The sequence below is a fragment of the Stegodyphus dumicola genome, chromosome 3 (genome assembly GCF_044657685.1).
Source record: "Stegodyphus dumicola isolate Sdum_Otavi_A_Nest chromosome 3, ASM4465768v1".
Lineage (NCBI taxonomy): Eukaryota > Metazoa > Arthropoda > Arachnida > Araneae > Eresidae > Stegodyphus > Stegodyphus dumicola.
In genome coordinates, this window is record NC_140770.1 from 242,804,942 (window position 1) to 242,829,629 (window position 24,688).

General features: G+C 34.8%; 1 protein-coding gene across 1 annotated transcript in view; it reads left to right on the forward strand.

The window, feature by feature from the left end:
* Positions 1–17,198, forward strand: part of LOC118185606 (uncharacterized) — a 29,447-nt gene extending 12,249 nt beyond the window's left edge. Inside the window, exons 5-8 of the mRNA XM_035355489.2 lie at positions 434–733; positions 3,563–3,724; positions 7,351–7,545; positions 15,329–17,198. Coding sequence (XP_035211380.2) covers positions 434–733; positions 3,563–3,724; positions 7,351–7,545; positions 15,329–16,992 — 2,321 coding nt within the window. The 3' untranslated portion in view covers positions 16,993–17,198. The remainder of the gene's footprint in view (positions 1–433; positions 734–3,562; positions 3,725–7,350; positions 7,546–15,328) is intronic.
* Positions 17,199–24,688: the final 7,490 nt, after the last annotated feature.

Genomic DNA, 24,688 nt, shown 5'->3' on the forward strand with positions numbered 1-24,688 from the left:
AGAAGCAGCTATCATAGAATTTCAACTAGTAACGTGTCCTTCAGCAGGCTGAACACGCTCAGCTAAACAATTTAAAACCTCGGTTTAAATACTATCTCTTTCAAGCTCATTTAAGTATGCACGAACTAAATTTAGCATTCTGACAGGAAAACGGAAAGGGGAATGACAGTAGGGCTACTGAACATAAAATAACTGGTTAGATAAAATAATGAATACTTCACAGTTATTATTAACGTGATCTAAGTGATTAAAGTGTTCTAAAGAAATTTATTTTTTAGCATGTAATAGACTTGTTGCAAGAGCTTCTTTAACAGTTATCGTATCTGATTTAGAATCTCACAGAAAAAAATGAAACTGTTACAATTAGTTCTGAGGATGTAATTGTAATTTGCTTCTTATGTAGGCAGCTAATTTTTCTATTTGTTTCACGCAGACGAAGAAACGTTGCATGTCCTACAAAATGCTGCCACGTCTCTGGAGAAGATAGCTGAGCATAGTCGTCTGCCTGACAGCGACGAAATTCTTGCAGTCACCGTGACAGATCTGGAAGGGAGCTCTCGAAAATGCCGGATGGAAGAATGTACTCTAGGGAATATGGTAGCAGATGCTATGCTCTATTGCTATATGAAAAATGCTTACAATGAAACAGCGCAGGTAGTAGATACAGAGCTGTGGGAATACGTGGATGCAGTCGTTCTTAACTCTGGCATTGTTCGCTCTTCCCTAAGAACTAGTTAGTAAATTTTTTTTGTAGCCTATTGATAATTATGAGAGTGTGTTAGGTAAGGCTGTTGGAAAAAATTACAACATAGAAAACAGCAATATTCAGTTCTGGTACTTATATAATTTCTATACAAGGTGTTTCAAAACGATTGCAAGAGTAAGCTTCCGCTGAATGAATTGTCAATAATTTCTGTTTAAAAAATTAATTAAATGAGACAGGTTTTCAGACCATATGTTTAACCGCTTGAGGTTTTTAGTAGTAAAAATATACGAGTATGCCACTCATATTTTTATATACACCTGATAGGGGGAAACGTGAATAAAATTTTTTTTACAGCTAAACTATTCCAACAAAAAATAAAAAAAACTGCTTAAGTCATTTATTAAGCAATAATGACAACAATAGCAGCAACAGCCAAAAAGTTTTCATTTTTTTATACATTTTTCTTTTCACTTCATTTTAATATGGTCAAAATAGCAAACTAAAATATTGTAGGATCTGATGTAAATAACACTAAAGACAACTATACAGGTATGTTTTTGAAAGCAAATTATCGAAACATGCCCTTTAAACCAGAAAAATAGTAATGGGTTCAACACAGATTTTCAGTTCCCATTTTTAGAAATGCTAAAATTCAAATTTGTTCAAAATGGTATAATTTTTGTATGATATATTTTAGTCAGCAATTCGGGTACCGCCTCTCATCCGAGAGGTGTAAAGAAATAAGTTATATAATTTTTAGAAATTTTAGAGTAAGAGGCTTTAATAAGGAAAGCGGCAATCTATTAATTGCAGCTTTCTTTATAGAGGAAATATACTACAGAGCCATTTTGTAAAAATAATAACAATAATTTGTATATTTTTATTAAAAGGTTTTACGGGAATCAAAATTATTATAATTAGAGAAAGCCTACATTACTTAGTTTGGTTTCTAAAAAGGAACCGTGGGTTTATAAATACCAGATTAAAAAAGCAAAATTTATCGGTAAAGCCGCTGAATGCTGGTAGTTTCGACCTGGGTTCAATTCCAGGCGAACGGGCTGGCTGTACGAGCGTTTGCGTAGTTTTCCCGATGTCCAATGTGTATACGAGCCAGTTTCCCTTATAAAGTCTTTCACCAAGGCATTCCACCCCTTAGGCATGCGTGGTTGGCCATAATTAAATAAATTAAACCAAACTAAACCACTCTTATGCCCTCGATGCTGAACCGGCGCACCTGGCGCTCGTCTCACCTTGGGTACGTGGGTAACGCTTGTGAAGATAAAACTACAGAAACGAAATCAACATAACCTTTCAGTTTCTAACTGTAACAAGATTCATACCATACAGTAGTAGAATGACCATTGAATAATTTTAAACGCATATTTTATATTTTAACCCGCAAATGATGTTATTATTTAAACGCGGTTTCTATTGTTTATGTTTAACAATGATCTCTGTGATCAATAAATGTAAGCAATATCGGCATTTTTTGTAATTAGTTTAATTTTAGAGACACTTCCATTAGCATTGCTTTTGTGTTAGGGGTGTTGAAATGAAAAGGTACGAAATGACACTATGGATATTTTGAAGTCTTTATTCTCAAGTAATCACAAGAGGCCTGAGCATAACTATCCCACGGTTTCACGAGCCGAAAGATTCCCTCTTCCCAAAATTCCTGTAGTTGGTGGCAGGAGCTAGTCCTGTGAAGGACCAGTCCTCCACTGTGTCCTTCAGTTCGTCGTCCGAGATGAAGCGCTTCCCTTTGAGATGCCATTTCTCACCCAGGTCTTTTACCTTGTCGATGAGTTCGACTATGCTTATTGTGTTTGCCTGGTCTTGGCTCATCATTCGAACACTCCATGCCTTACGAAAACTAGCACTCCGCTTTCTCACTGACTTGTCGGACACACACAATCCCCCCCCCCCACCGTATAAGACCACCATCCGGCGATGAATATCGGCCGGTTAAACCCCTTATACGGTCAGAAAGCTAATAACACATCACTGCTCCTTAGTCGTGGAATTTTGAAAAGTGAACGTCATGTTTTCATCACACGCACTGCCGCATTAATTACACAGAACACACAACTGCCTACCTTTCTCCTGCGTCATGTGCGGGTACCCACACATGCGCACAACCACGCCCGGGCACTAGATTCGCGTCCTTAGATGTCTTCTTGTATTATGCCAAAGCAGCATAATCAAATTTCAAGCGGTTTTGTTGTGACGTACCTTTTCAATTGAACACCCCTTATAGATTTTCAGGAATTCCTCGGTAATAGGATTGAAATTCGAGATGCTTATGTGGAAGTACCAATGAAGGTAAAGTAAAATCAAAATATTTTTAGAATTCAGTAAAACTTTTGCAATTGTCAATCATGTGCTATTAAAATCCTAAAGTAGTATTTAAGCATTCTGTCAGGCTGTTAACTGATTCTAGATATTTTTCAAACTTTTATGACACTTAAATCACAGCATGATTAACTGTTATTCAGTTACTCCCCAAATGGGCTATTTTTTATATACTATTTCTCCTTCGTGTATGTCAGATTAAATTAGCTAATATACATAACCTAGAAGGCACAGTTTGTAACTGTCCATCCCTTCATAGGAGGAAACGGTAGCCTAGCCACCTGTTGGGTGCTTTCACAATGAAACGGCGGCCACTTCTGGCCCTTGTAGTAGCGTAAGGCTAATGGATATTAATAATATATATATGTATATATATATATATATATACAGGGTCTATTAATTTTCGAATGATAAGCGAACATAATGCTAAATTCAGCCGTAACGCGTTTTCTAGCTTTCCTTTCTGTTTCAGGAATGAGAAAACTTAATAACTTCTCTTTTCAGGAAATATCACCATAAAGAATTTGCTGCATTCGTTATTTTTGGGCGATTTCATGGAAAGAGTATATATGTCAGGACAACAGCTGAAAGTTTTCATGGAGCATTCTGTTTGGGACTATGATCCAAATGGCGTAACATCACCAGGAGCTTTCTTACACGTGGCTGGTGCGTTCATTTGAAATGATCTTTAGCATTCAGTTTGTTACCAAAATAAAATATACAATTTTCTAAGGACAAAAACTGAAGGCTAATGCATGTGTAGTTGTCGTTAAATTACAGCAATATTTTTAATGTTGATTAGATTTTTTTCGCATAGAGTAAAAGAAATCAAAATTCGAAAGCAGCGTTAAGTATGACATCAAGATAGAAGTATAACTTTTCTTATAAAAAGTGTAGCTAATTTGGTAAAAGAGAATAATTAAGAACTATAATTCTAGAAAAGAAAAAAAAACCATCTTAACTTTTTTACTTCCTTGTACGAAGTAAAAAGGAAGTATTGTAATCGCGAAAAGCTTCAGGCAGCATATTTCAACGAAAATATCCACTTTGACCGCTTTCGAATGCAATTTAACGATGTTTTTGCGTGATATCTGTACGTAAGGACAGAATAAAAGACTCTTTTCCTCCAAAAGAAAAACTAAAAAACTGCTTTAAAATTAATTCTGAAGAGAATTTTTCGTGGCGTCTGTACGAACGTACGTACGTACGTACGTACGTATCTCGCATAACTCAAAAACGAGTAGCCTCAGAACGTTGAAATTTTGTATATAGGACTACTATAACATGTAGATGTGCAACTCGTATTTTGGTTTCAATCGGCCGCGCCAAACGTATATAAATATATTTATAAATATATCCGCTCTGTTATCCGGCTCAGTGATCTCAGTTTCTTTATTCTTATATGTTTGTAAATTGTACATTTTTTTCTTTAAAAATGATTGAATTATGTTGTTTTTATCTTCTGTTGAGGGTTTTATACCTTTAGTAAATCTGTATGATGCAATATTTTTAGAATTATCAACAATTTAAAAGTTGTTTAAGTGCCGCTAAGCCTATTTTGATGGCGGCCATTGCTTGTTTACATTTGAAACAGCTGAGTAGTGAATTTGTGTGCCAATCTAGAGAAATGTAGCTTCGCAACAACAAAGATAAACGCCTTCATTTATTATTGCGATTTAAATCATACTTAATCCTTTCTGAAATTTTTTCGAGGAAATAAGTGTTTAAGATTTACTTAATTTCTAATAATTTAATTTTTAATAATTAGTAATTTTTAGTAGAGGTATTTTGAGTTTTTATGTATTTTTGCCTTGTCGCGAAGTGAGAATTGAATTAATTGAATGAGAAATACTCAATCGTCTGTGAAAAACTGTTTCTTTTTTTTTTTTTTTTTTTTTTTTTTTTTGCTTAATTTCTTTTATACATCCTTCTAGCTTTATTACAGTACTTGAATAGAACATGTGGCAACGATTAGATAATTCTTTAAATGATACAAATTTTGTGCATTCTGAGTTATAATATGAACGAAATATAATACTTTTAAGTGAACCTAGCGCCAGAGTGTCGCTATGGTAAACAAATAGAGAGAATTTTAAAGAATGCACTTATTCTATTGTGGTTTATGCGCTGTCGGCGAAGTAGATATGATTAAATCCAATAAGTTTTTACAAAATGCAAGAAAAAATGCTATAATTTAATTTTCCGTACAAGGAAGTCATGTGGTGAACACATTAGATTTTTTTCTTAGATCATACTCTCTGCATTTGAACCGAGCACGTTTAAACCTTTTAGGATTTTTTTTTTGTGGGGGGGGGGGTTTGTCTATATCTTTTTTTCTTTATCTATATCTGCCTAACCTATAAAAACAAATTCAAATGTACTTGTAAAATTTATGAAAGTAAATACAAACTTTATCAATTTTGGTAACAGTTTCCATTTTAAAATAGCAATTAAATTAATGCTTGAAATCGATACTTCAAAACTATAAGTTGTGCTAGAAATAATTATTTTTAATTTCTAAAACAATAAATTCTGAAAAAAAAACAAGTCTAGGTTTAGTCTTAGTTCATGATTCTTTTATGTACTCTACTTTAAACTTCAAAAATTAATTCGATTGCCATTAACTACATTTAGGTGGTTCTGGACCTGTATTTATATATTGAAACTTTATTATCACCTTTTGTTACTTAAGTTTTAAAAATATTTATCAGATAAGACAATAAAATGTAAATACACAATTACTATATTCTCTTTTTTAAACCCTGAAGAAGGCTCAAAAAGCTGTGTTTTCTCGTTTCCTGTCCTATCAAAAAAAAAAAAAAAAAAGAGTACGTCATCATACAAAGAAACCAAAAACGCTCTTGCCGTTTCTGATATGACATTGGAAGAGTGAACCCCAATATAAAAATAGAGGCCAAACCTGGCGATGAAGTGGTTAGGACATTGAGCAAGAGTATAAAAGCGCTTTGCATCGGTTCTTCAAACATATATCCTCCACCTCACAAATAACTCTAACTTTCCTATTTGAAATTCACCATCGTGCAATATCTGTGCGTGCTGTAAATATTGTATTTAATTTGTATCTTTATTTGTATGTCTCATCTGTATTTTGTGTTTGTATTGCTATTTACTTGTACTGTATAATAAAATATTGCTATAATAAAATTTATTGCATTTGTATGAAATTTCACATGTTAGGATGATACATTCACCTAGACTTTTACTGTCCATGATCGCTTTTGATTGTTGACCGCACGATGTCTCGGTCCCCCTTTTCCGTTCCCATTGGGATGCCATGTACGAATTGAATCACGTGATACGCCCATGTGGCAAACATTCATCGAGCCGGAGAAACCACATTTTACGTGGTAGTTACCAGAAGTTCATGTCAGGGGATATGCCTCTTAGTGATGCACTACGCAGCGGTCGGCTACAAGTGCTAGACGATGATTCCCTGAGAGCAGCCAAACATGTGGTGAGCTTGCTTCACACTAAAGAGCCAGCATTGGTCAATCGTGAGTGTGTACTCCTCCTCCATGACAATGCGAGGCCGCATGTGGCTCGGGAGGCCAGAGAAACCATCCTGTGACTGGGCTGGGAGACACTACCCTATCCACCATACTCCCCAGACCTCGCGCCAACAGACTACCACCTTTTCCATTCCCTGGATAACCATCTTCGTGGGAAATCTTTCGAAAACCAGCCAGACCTCTAAAAGGCCCTCACGTACTTCTTAGCGTCCAAGACTCCTGAATTTTACCGAGATGACATCGCACAGCCAGCCACTCGTTGGCAAAAGGCACTAGATGCTGATTATTTTGAGGATTAGCGGTGATTATTATTTGTTTCATGACTTTTTTTTTTCTGGGACTGCCCAAAACGGCAAGAACTTTTTTGCTTACCTTGTACTTTCGAAACTGAAGGACCTGTAAAATGAAAAGACTCGTAAGCAGCCCTTAACAAGTTCTGCCATTAAAGAAAGATAAGACTTTTAGAAAACTTACGGTAGATTGTAATATATCTTCAGTTGTAATTTTGTTTATTCATTAATACATGAGTGATATAAATCATATAATGACTTGTATGTTTTGTGCTCTGTGCCACAAAATTCCAGTTTTACGAAACAGTTTTGAAAAAATTTTACCTCGATGGATGCATTTTGAGGAATATTACATATAACTTAAAAATTTGTGATTTACAGATTCTGCATTTGCATAACTTTTGCCTATCTGCGCATGTCTTTTGTGTCTCCCTGAAAAAAGTATTTAATTTTTCCCCTATTTCTTTTCCAGGAATAAGGATTGAATACGATCTTCAAAAGCCACCAGGGTACCGTGTTAGAAATCTGCAGATTCGTTGCAAAAATTGTATCAGTACATATGAGCCCGTGAAGCCTTCTAAGACTTATTTTATTGCAATGTCAAGTTTTCTTTCCAGTGGTGGAGATGGCTTCCCTGAATCGCAACTTGCAAACTCTGATGACTTAGGTGAGCGTTCTTTAATTAATTTGCTGGGAACGTCTTGGTTGCTTCTGAACTTCACGAAATATCTATTTACCGGAATGCTTTCGGATTGTTTGTAAGGGCGTATTAGAGGGAAATTTGAAACAACACAAACGTAAATTCATTTAATCATAAAATTCTGATTTGTAAGAATTTGTTCGCAATTATCTGTTTTAAAGATTAAAATCTCGGTTGACTCTTCTAGATGGGGATATAATGAGAGAATTCAATGCAATCTATTAAGTTGCGCATTTCTGAGACGGTAATATCTAAATTGAATCTGAAAATTGGGCTCATTCAAGAAGACATTTGACTATGCAACGTATCTGTTCCACGCATAATTGCACTTGAGCTTGCTGCAAATTAGATCTAGTTTTTTTTTATTTCTTTCTCGTTTTGCACTACTATCTTGCACAGCTTGTTTTAAATATATGATTTTGAACATAATTTCTCTAGAAGTAGGTAGAAATTCTTCCTGAAAAAGAACTCGTATTTCAAACTTTACAGGAAAAGCTCTCATAGCATGCTTATTTTAGCTAGTGATCAGGCCATCTTAGTAAAGACAAGTATAAACATGAGTTGTATACATTTCAAGGGCACAAACAGTGCTTCTATTTGAGAGCGAAGAAACGTTTATTTTTCATAAATTAATTTTCTGAAAAAACATTCGACGAAAACGATCAGAAAAACGCTACTCAGATCTTTCGAGCAAGAGTTCAGAAATTGTTACAAATATAATACGGCATCAAAAGCCAGAGTTCTTTATAAAAACTTGAAATATACACTGACAAAATCATCTCAAACATTGTATCAAGATTTCGCATAAACGTATTTGGGAATATCTGAAACACAAACAATGTGTTAGATATTTGAATCATAAATACGGACAGAAAGCAAATCAGAAAGTCCCACTAAGCGTAATTATGACAGACCTCTTTTCTTTCGAGCACTGCTAGTGCACGGCCCAATAATTCCTTGTAAAGTTCTTCAAAAGACTGTATAATGATGTATACCTGTCAAGCGTTCAGTAAATGGGTGGTAGTAGTCAGAAAAGGAGGATTTCGATTTGAAATAGAAATTTGTCAGTTTGAAATTCATCAGCCAGTTTTATCATCGACTTTTAAGTATTTTCTGTATACTCAGACTCGAGTGTCCAACCTATCGAAGATTTTGGGCCGCACGATCCAATAAAGTATGGAACAGCCACACCGCCCAACAAATATACCATGAGCATACACATAATTTAATACAGTGAATCCTTTTCTGACCTCCAACTCCCACTGATGACCTCTCTAAAAGCAATCCGTGTTTCTTAATACATAAACAAACAATAGTAATGATAATTGTAATATTCCCGAAAAAGACGGTTTCCAGAAAAGAGCCAAGCTATCAAATATATTTATTGACGAGCACCAAAAAACGTCACTAGGCCAAAAATTTCAAAGAACTATAGAAACTAAAAGATGTAGTATTCCCCTCCCCCCCCAAAAAAAACTACTTTTCATAAAAAACCGGTTTTTTTAAATATATCTAAAAAAATTACTTTTTTCCTAATCTCAGCACAATATGATTCATCTCAATGATTCTTTTATAAAACAATGCACATTAAATGATATATTTACATTCCTAGATCTCATTTCCTTTGTATGGAGATTATTATGAGTGATCAGTTACAGTAGTCATCGTCAATGCAAGATTGTTTCTCGATTCAAAAAAATTTATGACAATGATGAGAACTGTATTTTATATCTCTCAATAACCTCTAAAATCATTACTTCAAAGACCTAAACACGCATATGATACTAAAAATGTAAACCAAAAGATAATAATGATGCTTGTACGTAAATGCTCGAGGTGAAAATTAACATTATTTGTAGTAAACAGTTGGACGATAAACAGTGTCAGTATGACATTTTTTAAATGTCTGAAGCTGAAAGTGTATGCAAAACCCCCCAAAATCCTCTATGCTGAGAATTATTTAATTCCCCGTATTGAGTCTTCAAAATTCTATTAAACAAATTGAAGCAATTAAGTGATAATATAAGTAATAATATTTACAAAATTTTATTTATTATGAAATTTAAACTGCTTTAGAAAAGAAATGATTAACCGAAGGGAGAAAATTAATTCGGGAAATTTCATCATAGCCGTAGTGAGTGTTTGTGAGCTTACTTTCTTCAGGTTTTATTTCATGGGGGAAATGAATGAGGGCTTTCTACATAAGATCTGTTTTCCATATGTTAAAATATTATTCATTTAATAATATTTCAAAAAATTAAGTTTTAAATATGTCATTTCCTAAGACCTTCTCTCTGATTAATTTGTAACTCTTTTAATATAACGTTATTAATAAAAAGGTATGCCCTGTTCACTTATGACGCCGTTTGCCATAGAAACAACTGTTTGCAGACGCTAAATTTAAAGATGAGTAATTAAACAACATTAAACAATGTAAAGCAATACAATGAATTTTGTATTCAAGAATTCGTGTTTAAGAAGCACTGCACACCGACGATTTCTCTGTCCATCTAATATTCAATTACAAAGGAATGCTTCATCTGTGCGGGATGTTGAATAGTCAAAATGTCCGCATATGATGAATGGAAAATTATCATGCTGTTCTTTAAATGAAATAGGATTCACCGAAACTGAACGTCTTTAGCGCCATTTCCCAGAAAAAGATATATCGGCCCTCACCCCCTTTTTTTTTTCCTTCGACAACTCTGCATTAGTGTAACATAACATATTCACTGGCGTCTCTTCACTCTTTCATAATGAAAGAAACTATGGGTCACCCTTTCATAAGGTGAGGAATGTGACATGCCCAAAGGAAATTTTACCCTCGAGGGGTAAATCATGCTTTGTCCCGAAATGTGGCGACGCTGCACCGCCGGAAGAGACGATTATTGACTGGAGTGATACTGAATACGATGACGGCTACTTGAAAATGGAATTTAACGGCTACTCCGGAGACTGGAAACACGGATTATAGAAAGATTGTAGTGGATCTTCATGGACAAATTCAAATATTAGAAGGGAAAATCGAGCAAACCACAAGCCTCAAGAAACAGTTTGATGCGATCCGTTCTGTTACCGCTCCTGACAACCATACTCCTGTGTTGACAAAGCATTTGTGGGCTATGAAAGATGAAATGGGGCACCTGAAGGGTAAGAGAGATTATTATTTAACTTTGTATGCTAATAATTCCCCCTTAAACCCTGTTGAACATGTTAATGATGCTGTTGCTGCTAACTCTAATGATAGTAATACTGTCCCTGTTAATTCTGCTATTTTTGATGATAATATACCTGAAATTGAAATTAATGTTGAAGAAAATGATATTAATGTTGTTAAGACTAAAGTAAACTACATCAATCCTCAGATAATTCTGATGGCTGTAATACTAGAGATAGTGATGGATTTGTTAAACTCTCCCATACTGCTAAGCTAGCTAGGAAGAGTAGTAGTTCACGTAAACCCAAGTATATTACGACGAAAAATAAATTTAGCCCGTTGGGACTCTGTTGAAAATAACCTTGATATTCAAAATGAAAATGGCTCTGTAGCTCAAACTAACAATTCCCCCCAGCCAAAATCAGTTCCACCTGTTATGGTGAAACCCCCGGAAAGCGGTAAATTCAACCCATATCTTAAACAGTTAGCTGATACATCTAAGGCAAAATTTTACGGGCGAATTAATGGTGAGTTTTTGAAAATTCTGCCGACCACGCCAGATGACCATAGAATATTAACGCAGTACATAAAAGATAACAAGATTGAACATTATGTTATTAATGAGCGGAATGTAAGGCCAGTTAAGGTAAGTAACGAGGTTTACCTATTGACATGGAAATAAATGAAATTGTGGAAATTCTCACTGAGCAAGGCTACAAAATTCATAAAGTTACGCAGATGACTAGGAATAGGAATAGGACCAAGCAACCAATGCCACTTTTTCAGGTGCAGATTATACCCACTCCCAATGTTGATAATATCTATCATGTTACTCATATGTCATTATTCATAGTCAAAATTGAAAAGTATATAAATAAGAATTTGATTCCACAGTGTCATAACTGCCAGCGATGGCACCATTCTTCTGATAACTGCTTCTTAGCTCCCCGTTGCGTGAAATGCGCCGGGGAACATAAATCAGCATTATGCCCCCACAAAGAACACGTGGAAAACCCTGTTTGTGCCAATTGTCATAATTCTCATACGGCTTCATATAGGGGATGTGTAAAATTCCCAAAACCTAAAGTTAGCAATTCCATAAGTGCCAAAAAATCATATTCGGAAGTATTGAGCAGTAAAGGTCGAAAACCCCAAAAGTTTCAATCTGAAAAATCAACAGCCAATTCAGCTGCAGAACCAAACTATCCCTCAGCCAATAGCAGAACACCAGAAGCAAAACAGGCAAAAAATTCCAATGGTGAATCAAATAAGTCCAGACAAGATGAAAATCTTAATTCTGCCGCATTCTTGGAGTTGTTTAAGGTTATTAAGGAATTAGAGTCCATCTTTGGCCTTGGGCAAATATCTAAACACTGCAATTATTAGCAAAATCCTTAGTCAGCTACGCACTGCAGAAACACAGATGGAGAAACTATATATTCTATTTCTAATTATGGAAGAACTTAATGAACAAATTACCATTAGTTCATTATTTTAAGAAATTGTATGCGTTTAGTGGTTCTTGTTGTTGTAAGGAATAATTGTTGAAATAGAATTAAATGTATTAATGTCATATAACGGACATGTAGAATATACCCCAAGTTCAGCAGTACCCAAGTTACCAATTTAACCCCTCCCCCTCATTACTATTCGGCCGCTCGTACCAAATTTGTATGGTCTGGAAAGAGTCTATAGCCCTCCCCCTTAGCACACAGACTTGAATCTTACTCTTTCAGATTCTCTCCTGGCTCTAGCGAAGATTATCATCCAGCCCTTGCTCCTGACTATTCACCCAGCTACGACATCTCATCGCTGACGTCTGGCATCTTTCTTCACAGAGTAACTACACTGTATATCTCGCTTCATCACTTTTTACGGATTTATGAAGACGACTTTTACTTACTACGAACTCTCTGCAATTCACCTGCTACTACAGATCTACCAATTTTTCTTCCGACTTCAACTCTGCTATTTAGAACTTCTATTATGCTATTTAACTTTCGAAAAGTTACCTACATGTTACATTGGGATAGGGAATCTTCCCAGGCGCCCGAAGAAAATAAGCTTTGTTCACGAAGCGAAATGTGGCCACCTTACTCCTTTTGGGAGAAGTACTAAAGGTCCTTTTGAACTCTCAACACTTCACAGGGTACGGAGCTGTATAAACCAACGTCTAATGGGATTATTTCGGGAGCAATGGGACAAAACATGGAAATAAGAAACCGGTTTGTGTATTTTATACCCTCAGAGCTGAGACTGTCAGAATACAGGTCTCACCCTGTACAATAAACAGCCCCAGGGTTCTGCGCGGGTATATCTTATCCTGATATGTTACAATTGTGATTATTTCCTCACAACTGTAATATTTATTCATCTTGCTATTTATAGGAAGATGATTTTAAAAATTTCATATTTCAGCAAGTACTTTATAGAGAGCTTGGGTATTGTTTTTTAAAACAGGAGAAGTGAAAATGAGCAATGCCCTCGCCGGGACTCGAATCACGGACCTCTCGAATACGCACCGAGTGTGCTGATCATTACACCACCAAGGCATGCTAAAAAAGCGGGAGAAATATCTTGTAACTTTATTAACACTAGTACAGGCTGAAATAAGGACGGCAACTCTCGTGGATTTATTTAGGTGTCGCAGGCAATTGCTAACTATTAAGTTTTCGTCCTCATTTTGAGGAAAAGCATCCTGGGAATGTCCTAGGGTCTCCCACTCTGCTTCATTAAATATCAATCTTTCGTGAGGACTTTCAGCTCACCTTGTATTTTGAATTTCATCTGGCTGCACAGACACTATACGCTTCCAAACACTGTGCGCTTACAAACACTCATACCTTCTCTGGAATTCAAACACTTAACCCATCGGTACAGCAGTCAGCGTCCCTAATCACTATATCTTCAGTTCGGCACCACATTAACACAGGTGCTTCATAACCTGAATCATGAGATTCCGCTTTATTAGGTAGTTCGACACAGAGAAAATGATTTAGTATTTTTCTGATGATCACCAAGATCTCCCAACCTCACACTGTTTTTCTTTGGCTGCATGTTAAAAGCAATTCTTATGCCTCAACATTTTAGTAATATCAGAAGAGTTCTTGGACCGCATTCCGATTGTTTTGGTAGTTCTCAGCGAGAAAATGTTATGAACCATATGAAAAATCCATTTAAATAAGTATTCTTTATGTTGCACAGTTTGATTGCAATTAGATATATTCCAATTGCATGTCCGCACTTAAATTCATGTCAAATGAGAAAAAACGAGCAAATATGTCTTTCTCGGCGCTTCATGAATTTTTATGTGTTTAAAAGGTGATGTTTTCCTAAAATCTTAAAATCTCTTTCTTCTGAAGTCTTCTGAAAAATGGCAATATTTTTCATTGTTTCCACGAAGAATTCCACAATATTGCTCTTAATTTAAGATAAGCACCATTTCAGTTTGATTGGAAAAGATTTATTTTTTAAAACATCTCCTCCATTTACAGATTTTCTTTTTTAAGATGTAGTCAGTCCAATAAAATTCCTACGAACAGCTAGTTCTCCGATCCAAAATCAAAGTCGCTTGCTGTCAGATTTTCGTTCATTTTTCGCTTATATGACGCATCTCTTAATGAGATCACACAAGATTTGCCTAATTTCACAAAATAATTTTTTGCCAGGATGAATTTGGATGCATCCATCACATTCTTCCCTTTTGTTTAGGATAGAACATGTTCAGCTCGAGATGAAAGTATTCCTTACTCTTCCAAGGTACCTCTGCAAAGACTTACCTTGGCTGAGAATAGAACTCAAAAATATTTATTGGTGGATAGGTGCTTATAATTGAGACACCTCAAGAGATTAATAATGTCTAGAGAGCTTCTGCTTAGGCGCAAGATTCATGTAATTTATGTTCGGTTAACTGGTTCATTCATAATGTATCTGAATTTGCCATGCCAATGAAATCAAAATTATTTCGACGAAGCGTTTCACTGTTCTTTTCCTAATAATTTTTGTTCATCTCTTAAACAACCCTTGGTATCGTAAAACATTTACAAGTTTATACAAACATAATTCTTTGAGAGCTTGACCCCCAAACACTCTGCGGTTTTAACATTGCGACTTTCGATTCTTTCAACTTACTTTAAGGATTTTATTAAGATCAGAAGTTTTTCCTTTACAAGTTCAATAATTACTAAAAGTTAATATCTTATTTATTAGGTAACGCGAAGAGGTTTAAAATGATGAATGCACTCAAAACCATTATAGGTACGATAATTCCTATTAAATTTTGAGATAAAATGTTTGCTATGCTGGTACTTGTCAACATGATTATTAAATCGTTTTGAAAGAATTAAGAAGTCTCGAACAATCAAATTTAGAATTCATTTGAGTACATCCTAGAATCTTTGCGTTCTTGTAAAGTATTATCTGATCCTTTTCCTATGAAATTAAATGCAAAAGAATTATTAAATAAATAAAGCAATCATATCAGAAGATATATTTATACGTTTTTCTATACGTAAGCCTCTTTGGTATAAAAATTACTAAAGGATGTTAATTGCATATTATTGCATTTAAGGTTTTTCTTTTTTCTAATTTTAGGTCAGTTTGACGTTTTACTAATTGTTGAATATTTGAGAGATGTCCGTATACTGCATACAATAATTGATGGGAGGATTACGTTCTTTAAAAATTCTGATGACAATAACAGTAACAGTACAATTACAAAACAGTCAGAAAATTATAATACAACATCTTTAGTTTCACCTCCTCTTTCGTCTTCGAGTATGAAACCTGAAGTGTCGCAAAAAATTCAATCCAGGAGTAAACTCAACATTTCAACGACAAAGTATACTTACACTTCTGTAATGAAAGGTGATGCATTGGTCAATTTTAGTGCAAAAGCTTCACCAATGGAGACTGATGAGAAAGAAGAAAATATATCTAATTTTCAAGAAATGAAAAGTTTGCAAGCTAATAAGGAAAATGAAACTACCAGTACTAAACGAAAAGAGAATATAAAAAATAAACCTGACCACGATATTTCAGAAATTAATGCGCAAACTAGGCCCTCTACCTTTGAGTCTGTTTCAGATTTAGAAATGGCCATTAGATCTGAATCTGTAAGCGAACTACGGTTAAAATCACACACGAGCATCCTACCGGAAAATGTTTCTTTGAAACAGTATAAAGAACAAATTACAAATATTGCAAAGGATGGAAATAGTTCAATTTCAGCTTCAGTTTTACGTGAAAACAATTTTCAGAAGACAGAAATAACGGAAAATCGGAAAATTTTGTTTAAAGACTCTTTAGCAAAAAACGCAGAAAAGAGCGAGAAGCAATCACTTGAAAACCTAAACAACATTTCCATGTCTAACCCAAACGAGTCGACGTTTTACTTGGAAGTTAAATCATCTGATGCAGAATCAGACGACTTAAATCAACTTTGGATGTCTCGGCTAATCAATTATTTGTTCTATCCTATAGGAACTGTTTTATTAAACAACGTAGTTACTGAATTAACCACTGCGAGTTACTTAAATGAGGAAGAACTAATGTTAAAAGCAATGAACAGTAGCTTAATATCGGTTTTAGAGAAACTTTTAAAAGAATTTGAAACGTCGGAATCGCTGAATACCACAAAAAATAACAGTTACATATCTTTGAATGAAAATATTAATTTAGATTCGCTCCGTAAGTCAAGAATAATTCAAAAATTAATAAGCAAACTGAAAGAGAGAAAAAATAATCTAAACGCGAAATTCCAAAATAATTTAAAATATGAATTAAATAGTACAAGGAACGGAAATGGGCAAAAAATAAAAGCCAGGGAATCGTCAACTGCCCATATTGCTAAAATACATGCCATTCGTAATGACCATAATTCAGCGTTTTTGGCTACATTCAAAAATGAAAATTCTACTGCCTCCTTTCGCCAAGAAAATAATGGTGCGACACAGAAGGAAGATCTTTTGCTCGAGTTACTAGTGGAAAAAATAAAGGAAGATTTCAGTCGTATATTTGAATTGCTAAATGCTTCATCTACAACATCTCAGATCGATGTAAAGAACAAAAAACAGCATCAAAGCAAGTCAAACGAAAGTGTAATTAATCAAGAAGAAGCTTCTTCCAATATTGTGAAGAGTGAATCTAATGAAGAGGGTAATAAGAACACTCGTAATGATTTAATAAACTTCATTAATTCCGAAGATTCATTATCAATACCTGCTGAGCAAAGAAAAGGAGAGGAAGAAGACGAGTAAAGAGAAGCAAGACCTTAAAAATTCAGATATAACTGGCGGCTTCAGCGACCAAAGTTCATTAAAATTCAAATGTCGTATCTTGAGTATAAAAATTTAGTGATAATTTAAATTATATTTAAATGCATTTAGAATCAACGAAAGCCAAAATTTATTTTTAAAGCAAATTCACAAATATTTCCTTTTTTCAGTAGTAGTTTGCAGAAGAGTTTTTTTTTTATTGGTAGAGATATAGCATAAATCTGGAATAAATTATTAGAGATTATTGATTTGCTTGCTTTTTACTGCTAAAACTCAACTTCTAATCATGATATACTGTGTAAATTTGTATTTATTAATCTAATCTGGTTTATTGTTGCTTGCGTGGGGGTTTGTAATAAATTCGAAATACAAGTCCGATGAAAAGTGAATAAAATTTATTCTTATCACAACAAATAAAAACAAAATGCTTATATTTCCTTAGATATATTCGTAAAATATCCCGATTTCTCACAGTAGTTATATTTTAAACTACTGAAACATTCAGCAGAACTTAATTCAAAACAGAAAAAGGTAGAGAAAAGTAATCCAATCTCGCCGCGAATTCGCTACAGTAAACAACAGTTTTCTTAAACAACTTATAAGGTATTTCTTCCGCCTTCTTGGCATGCCTTCGTGGTGTGGTGGTCTGCACACTGGGCACGTATTCCAAAGGTCCGTGGTTCGATTCCTGGCGAAGGCGTTACATCTTTTTCATGTTTCTTGCTTTTCAAAATATCCTACTAGCTCTACGAACTGAGGTGAGATGTTCTCTCTCTGGCTTTTATAGCTTTTTAAATCGGCCACACGAGATTATTGTAGCAATTTCTAAAAAGCAAAAAGATTAGAATTACAGTTACGGCTAGTCAAATAACATTTATTCGAATTAAATATAAATTAAGGGAGATATTTATTTATTAAATGTTAAATACACGTGCTCTTGTATTTTTAATTTTCCGTCTTAGCTTTCTCTTAATATTCGTCACACGCTGCACTGCACGGGGAATAAAACAATTTAATTTATAATTCTACTAACATTAGCTATTTAAACGCCAAATCCGTAACAATATTAAAATTACTCAAGTACTTCAGTTGTGACCAACACTAAAAATAATTTTCTTCGAAGAAGGAAGATCAGATTAAGGATTTATATGTTTAAAATCAAATGATATAGACACTACAATAAAAAAAAATGTTAGTGTTTAGTATTTTCTTGCCAATTCGCAATGAATCGAGTTCTTTTGATTATCAAAGGAACATCATAATCTTAAGCAATCTTATACCCTCTTTGACTCAAAAAAGCCCCATATTATAATATTGGTATATTATACTATTAATCTATTATAATCTGTTATCTTACGTAAGAGTATATGTATCCTATGGGGAAAATAAATAAAAGAATATAATGATTAAACTGTTTTAAATAAAAGAATTCTACCATACTAATTAGAGATTAATTATACAGGCTTTTATTACATATTTCAGTTTAATTTCCTGATCGCTACTGCCAAAAATATAAAAAGGATTGAGCAGTGATATTATAGCAAAACTATAAAGTCATCAATAACAAGAGCTGTCATTAATAATTTTACATATATACTGCGCAAAAAGGGTAAAAAAAGTGGGACAGATCTATATTTCGCGTTCTACTGGGCCGATTAAGAGTTTGTTTAGAAAACTGCTCTTGTTGATTGTAGCGAATTCGCTTTCTTTAGTTGTTTTGAATTAAGTTCTTTTGAACGTTTGAATAGTTAAAAGATAACTACTCTGAGATTTTTGTAATACTACACGAATATCTGAGGAAATTTAAGCATTATTTGTTGTGATAATAATAAATAGTGCTATTCGGTTTCGCGGGCCGTAAAAAATCGCCAAACTATTGTTGATGTCAATGCTGCAAAAATAATTGCGGCAAGAAAGGAAGTACAGTCAAAAGTCGTTAATCCGGACTCGTCGGGACTTCGACGATTCCGGATTATCGATTTTTCCGGATTATAGATCATCAGTTTAAATCTCGTAAGATGGCATGCAGAAATTCTAAAATTAAAAATATGAAACCGTAATTTATGAAATAAAGAACAATTATGATCTAAAGGGTATCAAAATTTACAAAAAAAAAGCATAATATTTATTTGTTTACTTTATTAAACATTTCTTTCAATGTAAGTTGTTTAAGTTGCTTCGTTTTATGTGATAATACTTTCTGTTTAATTCTATAAACAGGCATAATTTCTTGTTCAGTTACAAAGTTCCGCTGTTCAAGTCCCGTAATTGCTGTGCCGAGAATACCGACTAATTTCTCAATCGAAATTTTTTCGTTTTCACTAACGTCTTTGTCACCTTCTTCATGTCTTTATCCATTTTTTGCAGTAATTCCACTTTTTGTTTGATGGACATCGAAACATACTTTCGTTTTGTAGATCCTTTGGGAGCTCCAGCATTGGAAATTCTATTTGACATAATCGAAAGTTCAAGTTTACTTTCATAAAATTGCTCTTTCAGTCTTCAAAAAATAATAAGCCGCATCCAATTCGAAGATTAAGGAACAACGCAATCATCAACATTAACTGAAATAGATAATTAGATAATTTTAGCTTATACCGTCCGTTATACATTAAACGCGCATGCGAAAACGTATTCTGCGCTTGCGCACACGCATATGCGCAGTCGTAAAGGTCTTACGCGCACGCGTAAATGCCTATGCGCATGTGTCAACGCGGCGCATGCGCAGAAAGTTTTTAGCTTTGAGGTCCGGATTATTGATCATTCCGGATTATGGGTGTCCGAATTAACGATTTTTGACTGTATAATAGTAAATAACTATCTAAGATTGATGTTTTAATTTAGATGAAAGATTAATTTCATGTAATACTTTTTTATTATTATAATTTATATGAAAAAGTCTAAACATGACTGAATGGAAGCATAAGAGTAAATAACTATTTCAGATCATTATTATAATTCATATAAAAATTGCTAAGCATAACTGAATGGATGCTTGCATCGCTATTTCGCTACCGACTTATCGCTAAAGCATAATTTCATCTCGTTAGTTGTTCAAACCTAATTTTCTATAATGAATAATGCCTTTTCTTTGAAAATATTCAGAATCGGAATTCAGAAGCGCAGAATCGCTCACTTATTTGTTTGTCCCTTTTTACAAGGGTAAAAACAATTGGATTTTTGTCAATTTTATTTTACCTTTTAAATGAAAACAGATCGATGTGTACATAGATAAAGTCAACTGAGTGCGCAGTGCCATTTTTGTGCAATTCTAGGATTTTTTTTAAGTGAAAATAGGTCGATGTGCACATGGATAATGAGCATGTGCAATTCTTAAAAACGCGTCAAGCAGTGAGTGATTCTGCACTTTACAAAAATTCTTTTGCCAACTTTTCATCATGGGCAATTTCCAAATTGTTAAAGCCATAGGATATCAAAAAAGGATTTAAAATCAAGAAAGGATTTAAAAATTAAACTGGTATTTCAATGGCGTCTTAAATATAGAACTATATAAACTTACGCAATCTGAAACCAGCGCATACGCTACATTTGGTACGCTGTTAAATGGGCACGTTTGCTAGATTTGGAGCTTTTGCGCATACATTTTCACTGCAATTTATTTACGGCCCTCAAAACAGAAGAGTACCTAATAAATTGTTGTTCCTTTTTTCATCGGACTTGTGCATTCATTTCGTAACGAACTCGTACGCACTCAAAAATATTTGGTGTCAGGAGTGGGGTTTGAATGCAAATAACAAGAGCGATGGAAGATTAATTAAGACAGTTGATATCAGCCGTTGCTGCATTTAAAGGAGAGATGAAAGACTCAGTTAAAGAGATTAAACCCGTTAAAGTGAAGCTGAAAGCTAATCAGGAAAAGATTGAAGCATGACAACAAAAGATTGAAACAGGTCAAGAAGAGATGAAAAGAGAAATTACCTGCATAATAGAAAATAAATTTGAAGCTATGGAAGGCAGAATAGACGCGGTTGAAAACAAAGTTAAGAAAATTGAAGAAAACGTTTCTTCTGTCAAAGAACAAATAGAAGAGAGAGTTTCGGCCGTAGAACAACAAATCGATTAGAGAGTTTCTTCTGTAAAACATCAAATAGAAGATAGAGTTTCTGCTGTGGAGCAACGAATAGAAGGAAGAGTTTCTGCCGTCCAACAGCAAATTGATGACAGAGTTTCTGCTGCCGTCGCCAAAGAAGTTGACAGCCTAAAGAAATGCATAGCGACAGCAGGAAACAATTCTGAAGGTTTTAAATTTCTATCTATGCCTGCTCGTCCCTCTCTGAAGTTATCTACATACGATGGGAAGACCTCTTCGCAAGTATATAAGACACAGTTTTCTATAGTGGCAGAAGCAAATGGATGGGATCCCGAAGCTAAGGTCTGTCATCTTGCCGCTTCTTTGAGAGCAGACGCGGCGGATATCCTTCAGACTCTTCCCGAAAACCAGAGACTTGACTTCGAAGCTCTATCCGGCGCATTGTAGCTGCGCTTTGGCGAGAAATGTTCAAAAGACTACAGCAGGCTTTAATTAAAATCCCGTCAACAGAAGCCAACAGAATCACTCCAGGAGCTCGCTACGGATGTTGAAAGGCTGTCCCACCACGCTTTTACTTAGTGCCCGAGAGAAACGAGGGAAATCCTGTCCCTGCAGTATTTTATCAATGGCATCCGTGATTTTGAAATACAGAAAGCTCTACGAATGGCAGATGTTAAAGATTTAGAGAGCGCTCTAGTGTACGCCATGAAATTCGAGGCAATTCAACAAGCAACTCGTAGAGACCGCCACCCAATCAGAGCTGCTCATGTCTAGGTGCCAAGGGATCAAGTTACGGTTCGTCTAGAAGATATAACCAGACAACTCAATGCCTTGAGAAGAAATATCAATGACAAGAAACCGACCTTAAAATGTTGGAACTGCGGTGCTGAAGGACGCATACGATGAAACTGCAGAACACCCGAGGGTATGGAAAATAAGACCATTTCCCGGCAACGACGGAGGAAACAATTTAATGACCATATCGAGGAACGGAGGTTGCCAAGTAATGAAAAAAAAAACGCTTTAAAGCGCTGAAGATTTCTGCAGGGAATGGCAACAGTAATGGACTATCCATCAATGGGTATATCAATAGAGTTCGTTGCAATATGATCATTGACACAGGAGCTAATGTCACCATCATTCGGAAAGATTTAGCGTTACCCTCCAGACTGCGTCTGGCGAAGAAATCTCTATAGCTGGGAAGTTAAACGTGAACATCACGTTTGGAAGTGCCGCCTACGAACACACGGCATATGTGGCGGATATTACAGATCCATGCATACTCGGACTGGACATTTTAAGGAAATATAATTTTTCCTTACATTTCAAAAACAACAAGCTGCTTTCAGCATCTGAGGACATGACTATCCATCCTCAGAAGGGATCCTCACCTGGAAACCCCGACGCCTTGTTTGTAAGACCCAGCTCAAAAAGCTGCCGAAATCATACTAGGGTCGGAAATAGGGTCAGTTTGAATGCCTAGCAGACATCGAGAAACACAAGACTACCGGCTATTCTCCATCCCAGATGCTCTTCGGTCGAGACCTTCGTCAGCCTTGTGACCGCCTGTTTGGTCGCCCTACGGATGCGCCTTCATCGCCTGAGGAATACATCCAGGATGTCCAGGCCCAGTTTCAAGTAATGCACCGTTCCGGACGAGAGCGAGTCAACTTGGCAAAGGAGAAGGTGAAGACCAGATACGACGCAAGAGCTATTGAATATCAATTACAGGAAGGAGACAAGGTGGAGCTGTGGAACCCGATACGACGAAAAATATTCAGGCCTAAATTACAGTCACCTTGGGATCGTTCGTATACAGTCAGTACCTCCTACATACAAAGCCAAGGCTCTAGAGTTGCTTGAACGCTCTAACGTCACGAAAGTCGTCTCTCCACTTTGTCAACACCTGCCTCGTGCTCTGGTAGTGTAGTGAACCGACTATTGTTTGAAAGTGTAGTATGCTGTAGTTGAATATTTTACATTTGCGAATTATTTTATTTTTTTTACTATGCTACACAAATGCTGTGTTGCAACATGCAAAGGAAACTACAAGAATGGCCCGAAGGTGGCCGTATTTAGTTTTCCTGCGGAAGAAGAGCTCGAAAAGAAATGCATTTGGAACTGCAAACGAGAAGATGGATTCCAGCCTACCAAACATTCAAAGGTAAACATGCATTCCATTTTTAAATTAGAAAATTCCTGAAAGATTAAAGCTATTGAAACATAAGTGACTTAAAAATGTTAAACAAAAAATTCCGACTGCAAGGGAAATAATATACTAAAATTCTAACGCACTCAACCAAAGCAAATAAAATGAACTTTTATATTATCGTTTCATTGCTTTCTATACAAGCATGGTTATGTATTTATTTAATAGGCTGAAATTCCTTTTATACACATTATGAATGAGAATTATTAATGAACTCTTTAATTAATTTATATTTCCCCAGGACCATCGAGATTGTTTAACATGTACATTGGTCTGTGATTCATTAATCTTGCAGGAATTTTCATTTATGTAATACAGAGCTTAAGTTGAATTTTAAAGTGATTATTAAATGAATCCTTTTCTCAATAAGTATTCAATATAAAATCCACCTATCCTATAATGTTCATATAATTTTGATTTATTAGATAAGCATACAAAATGTATCAATATTAAAGACTTTAATTTAAAGTTGTTTTAGATTTAAATATCTAACTATTTGGTATGTTATTAATTGCTCTGATTTAGATTAAGTCCCATTATACCTACATATTTTTTCTTTTTACAGTTGAATGTATGCAACACCCTATTATATTCTAGGAGCATTTGAGAATGCATTTTGCTCATAGATCATGTAAACAGGAAATTAATGCTAACGATGCAATGTTCTAAATTTTACTAATTGAAAAAACCGTTAAAAAATTAAGAATTATAAGTAAAAGAAAACAAACATATAAATTGAATAGTGTTTCACCATAGTTATTTTAATTTCTGGAGTAGGTTACTGGGTGTTAAAATAACCTGCTAAGTAAAATTGCCACATATTGTAAGCTTACTAGTTTTCACTGTGCATGGTAGCATAAATCCAGATTAGCTTATTAAAGTGTCCCATACACAAATATATATGAGTTTCTTATACCAATAATGCTAACTTGTTTCTGGCATTAAGTTTTTATCTAAAAGCACTTACTGGTGTTTGATTTATTTGTAGTTGCTGAAGCCGAATGTAAAAATGTTTTATTGTATTAATAAATTATGTAGATTTAAAAATTTTTGAAAAAGTAAAGAAAATCATGTGGAATATAAGCAATCTAAAAATGAGCAATCCACAGCAATATATTGTCAAACACATGACAATTGATTGTGAAATTTTCACTCAAAAATCACATAATAGCCTAAAACATTTGATTTCTGCAAGTGAACTCTTAAATATACAAATTCTTGTTTTTCTCTTTCTATTTCATTACTTTAGCACTTATACTTCTCTTAATAATAATAATAAAAAATCTGATGTGTACGCCACATGACTTCCTTGTACGGAATGTTAAATTATACGCATTTTTTCTTGAATTTCATTTAAATTGATTGGATTGAATTAAATCTACTTCGTCTACAGCGCATAAACCACAATAGAATAAATG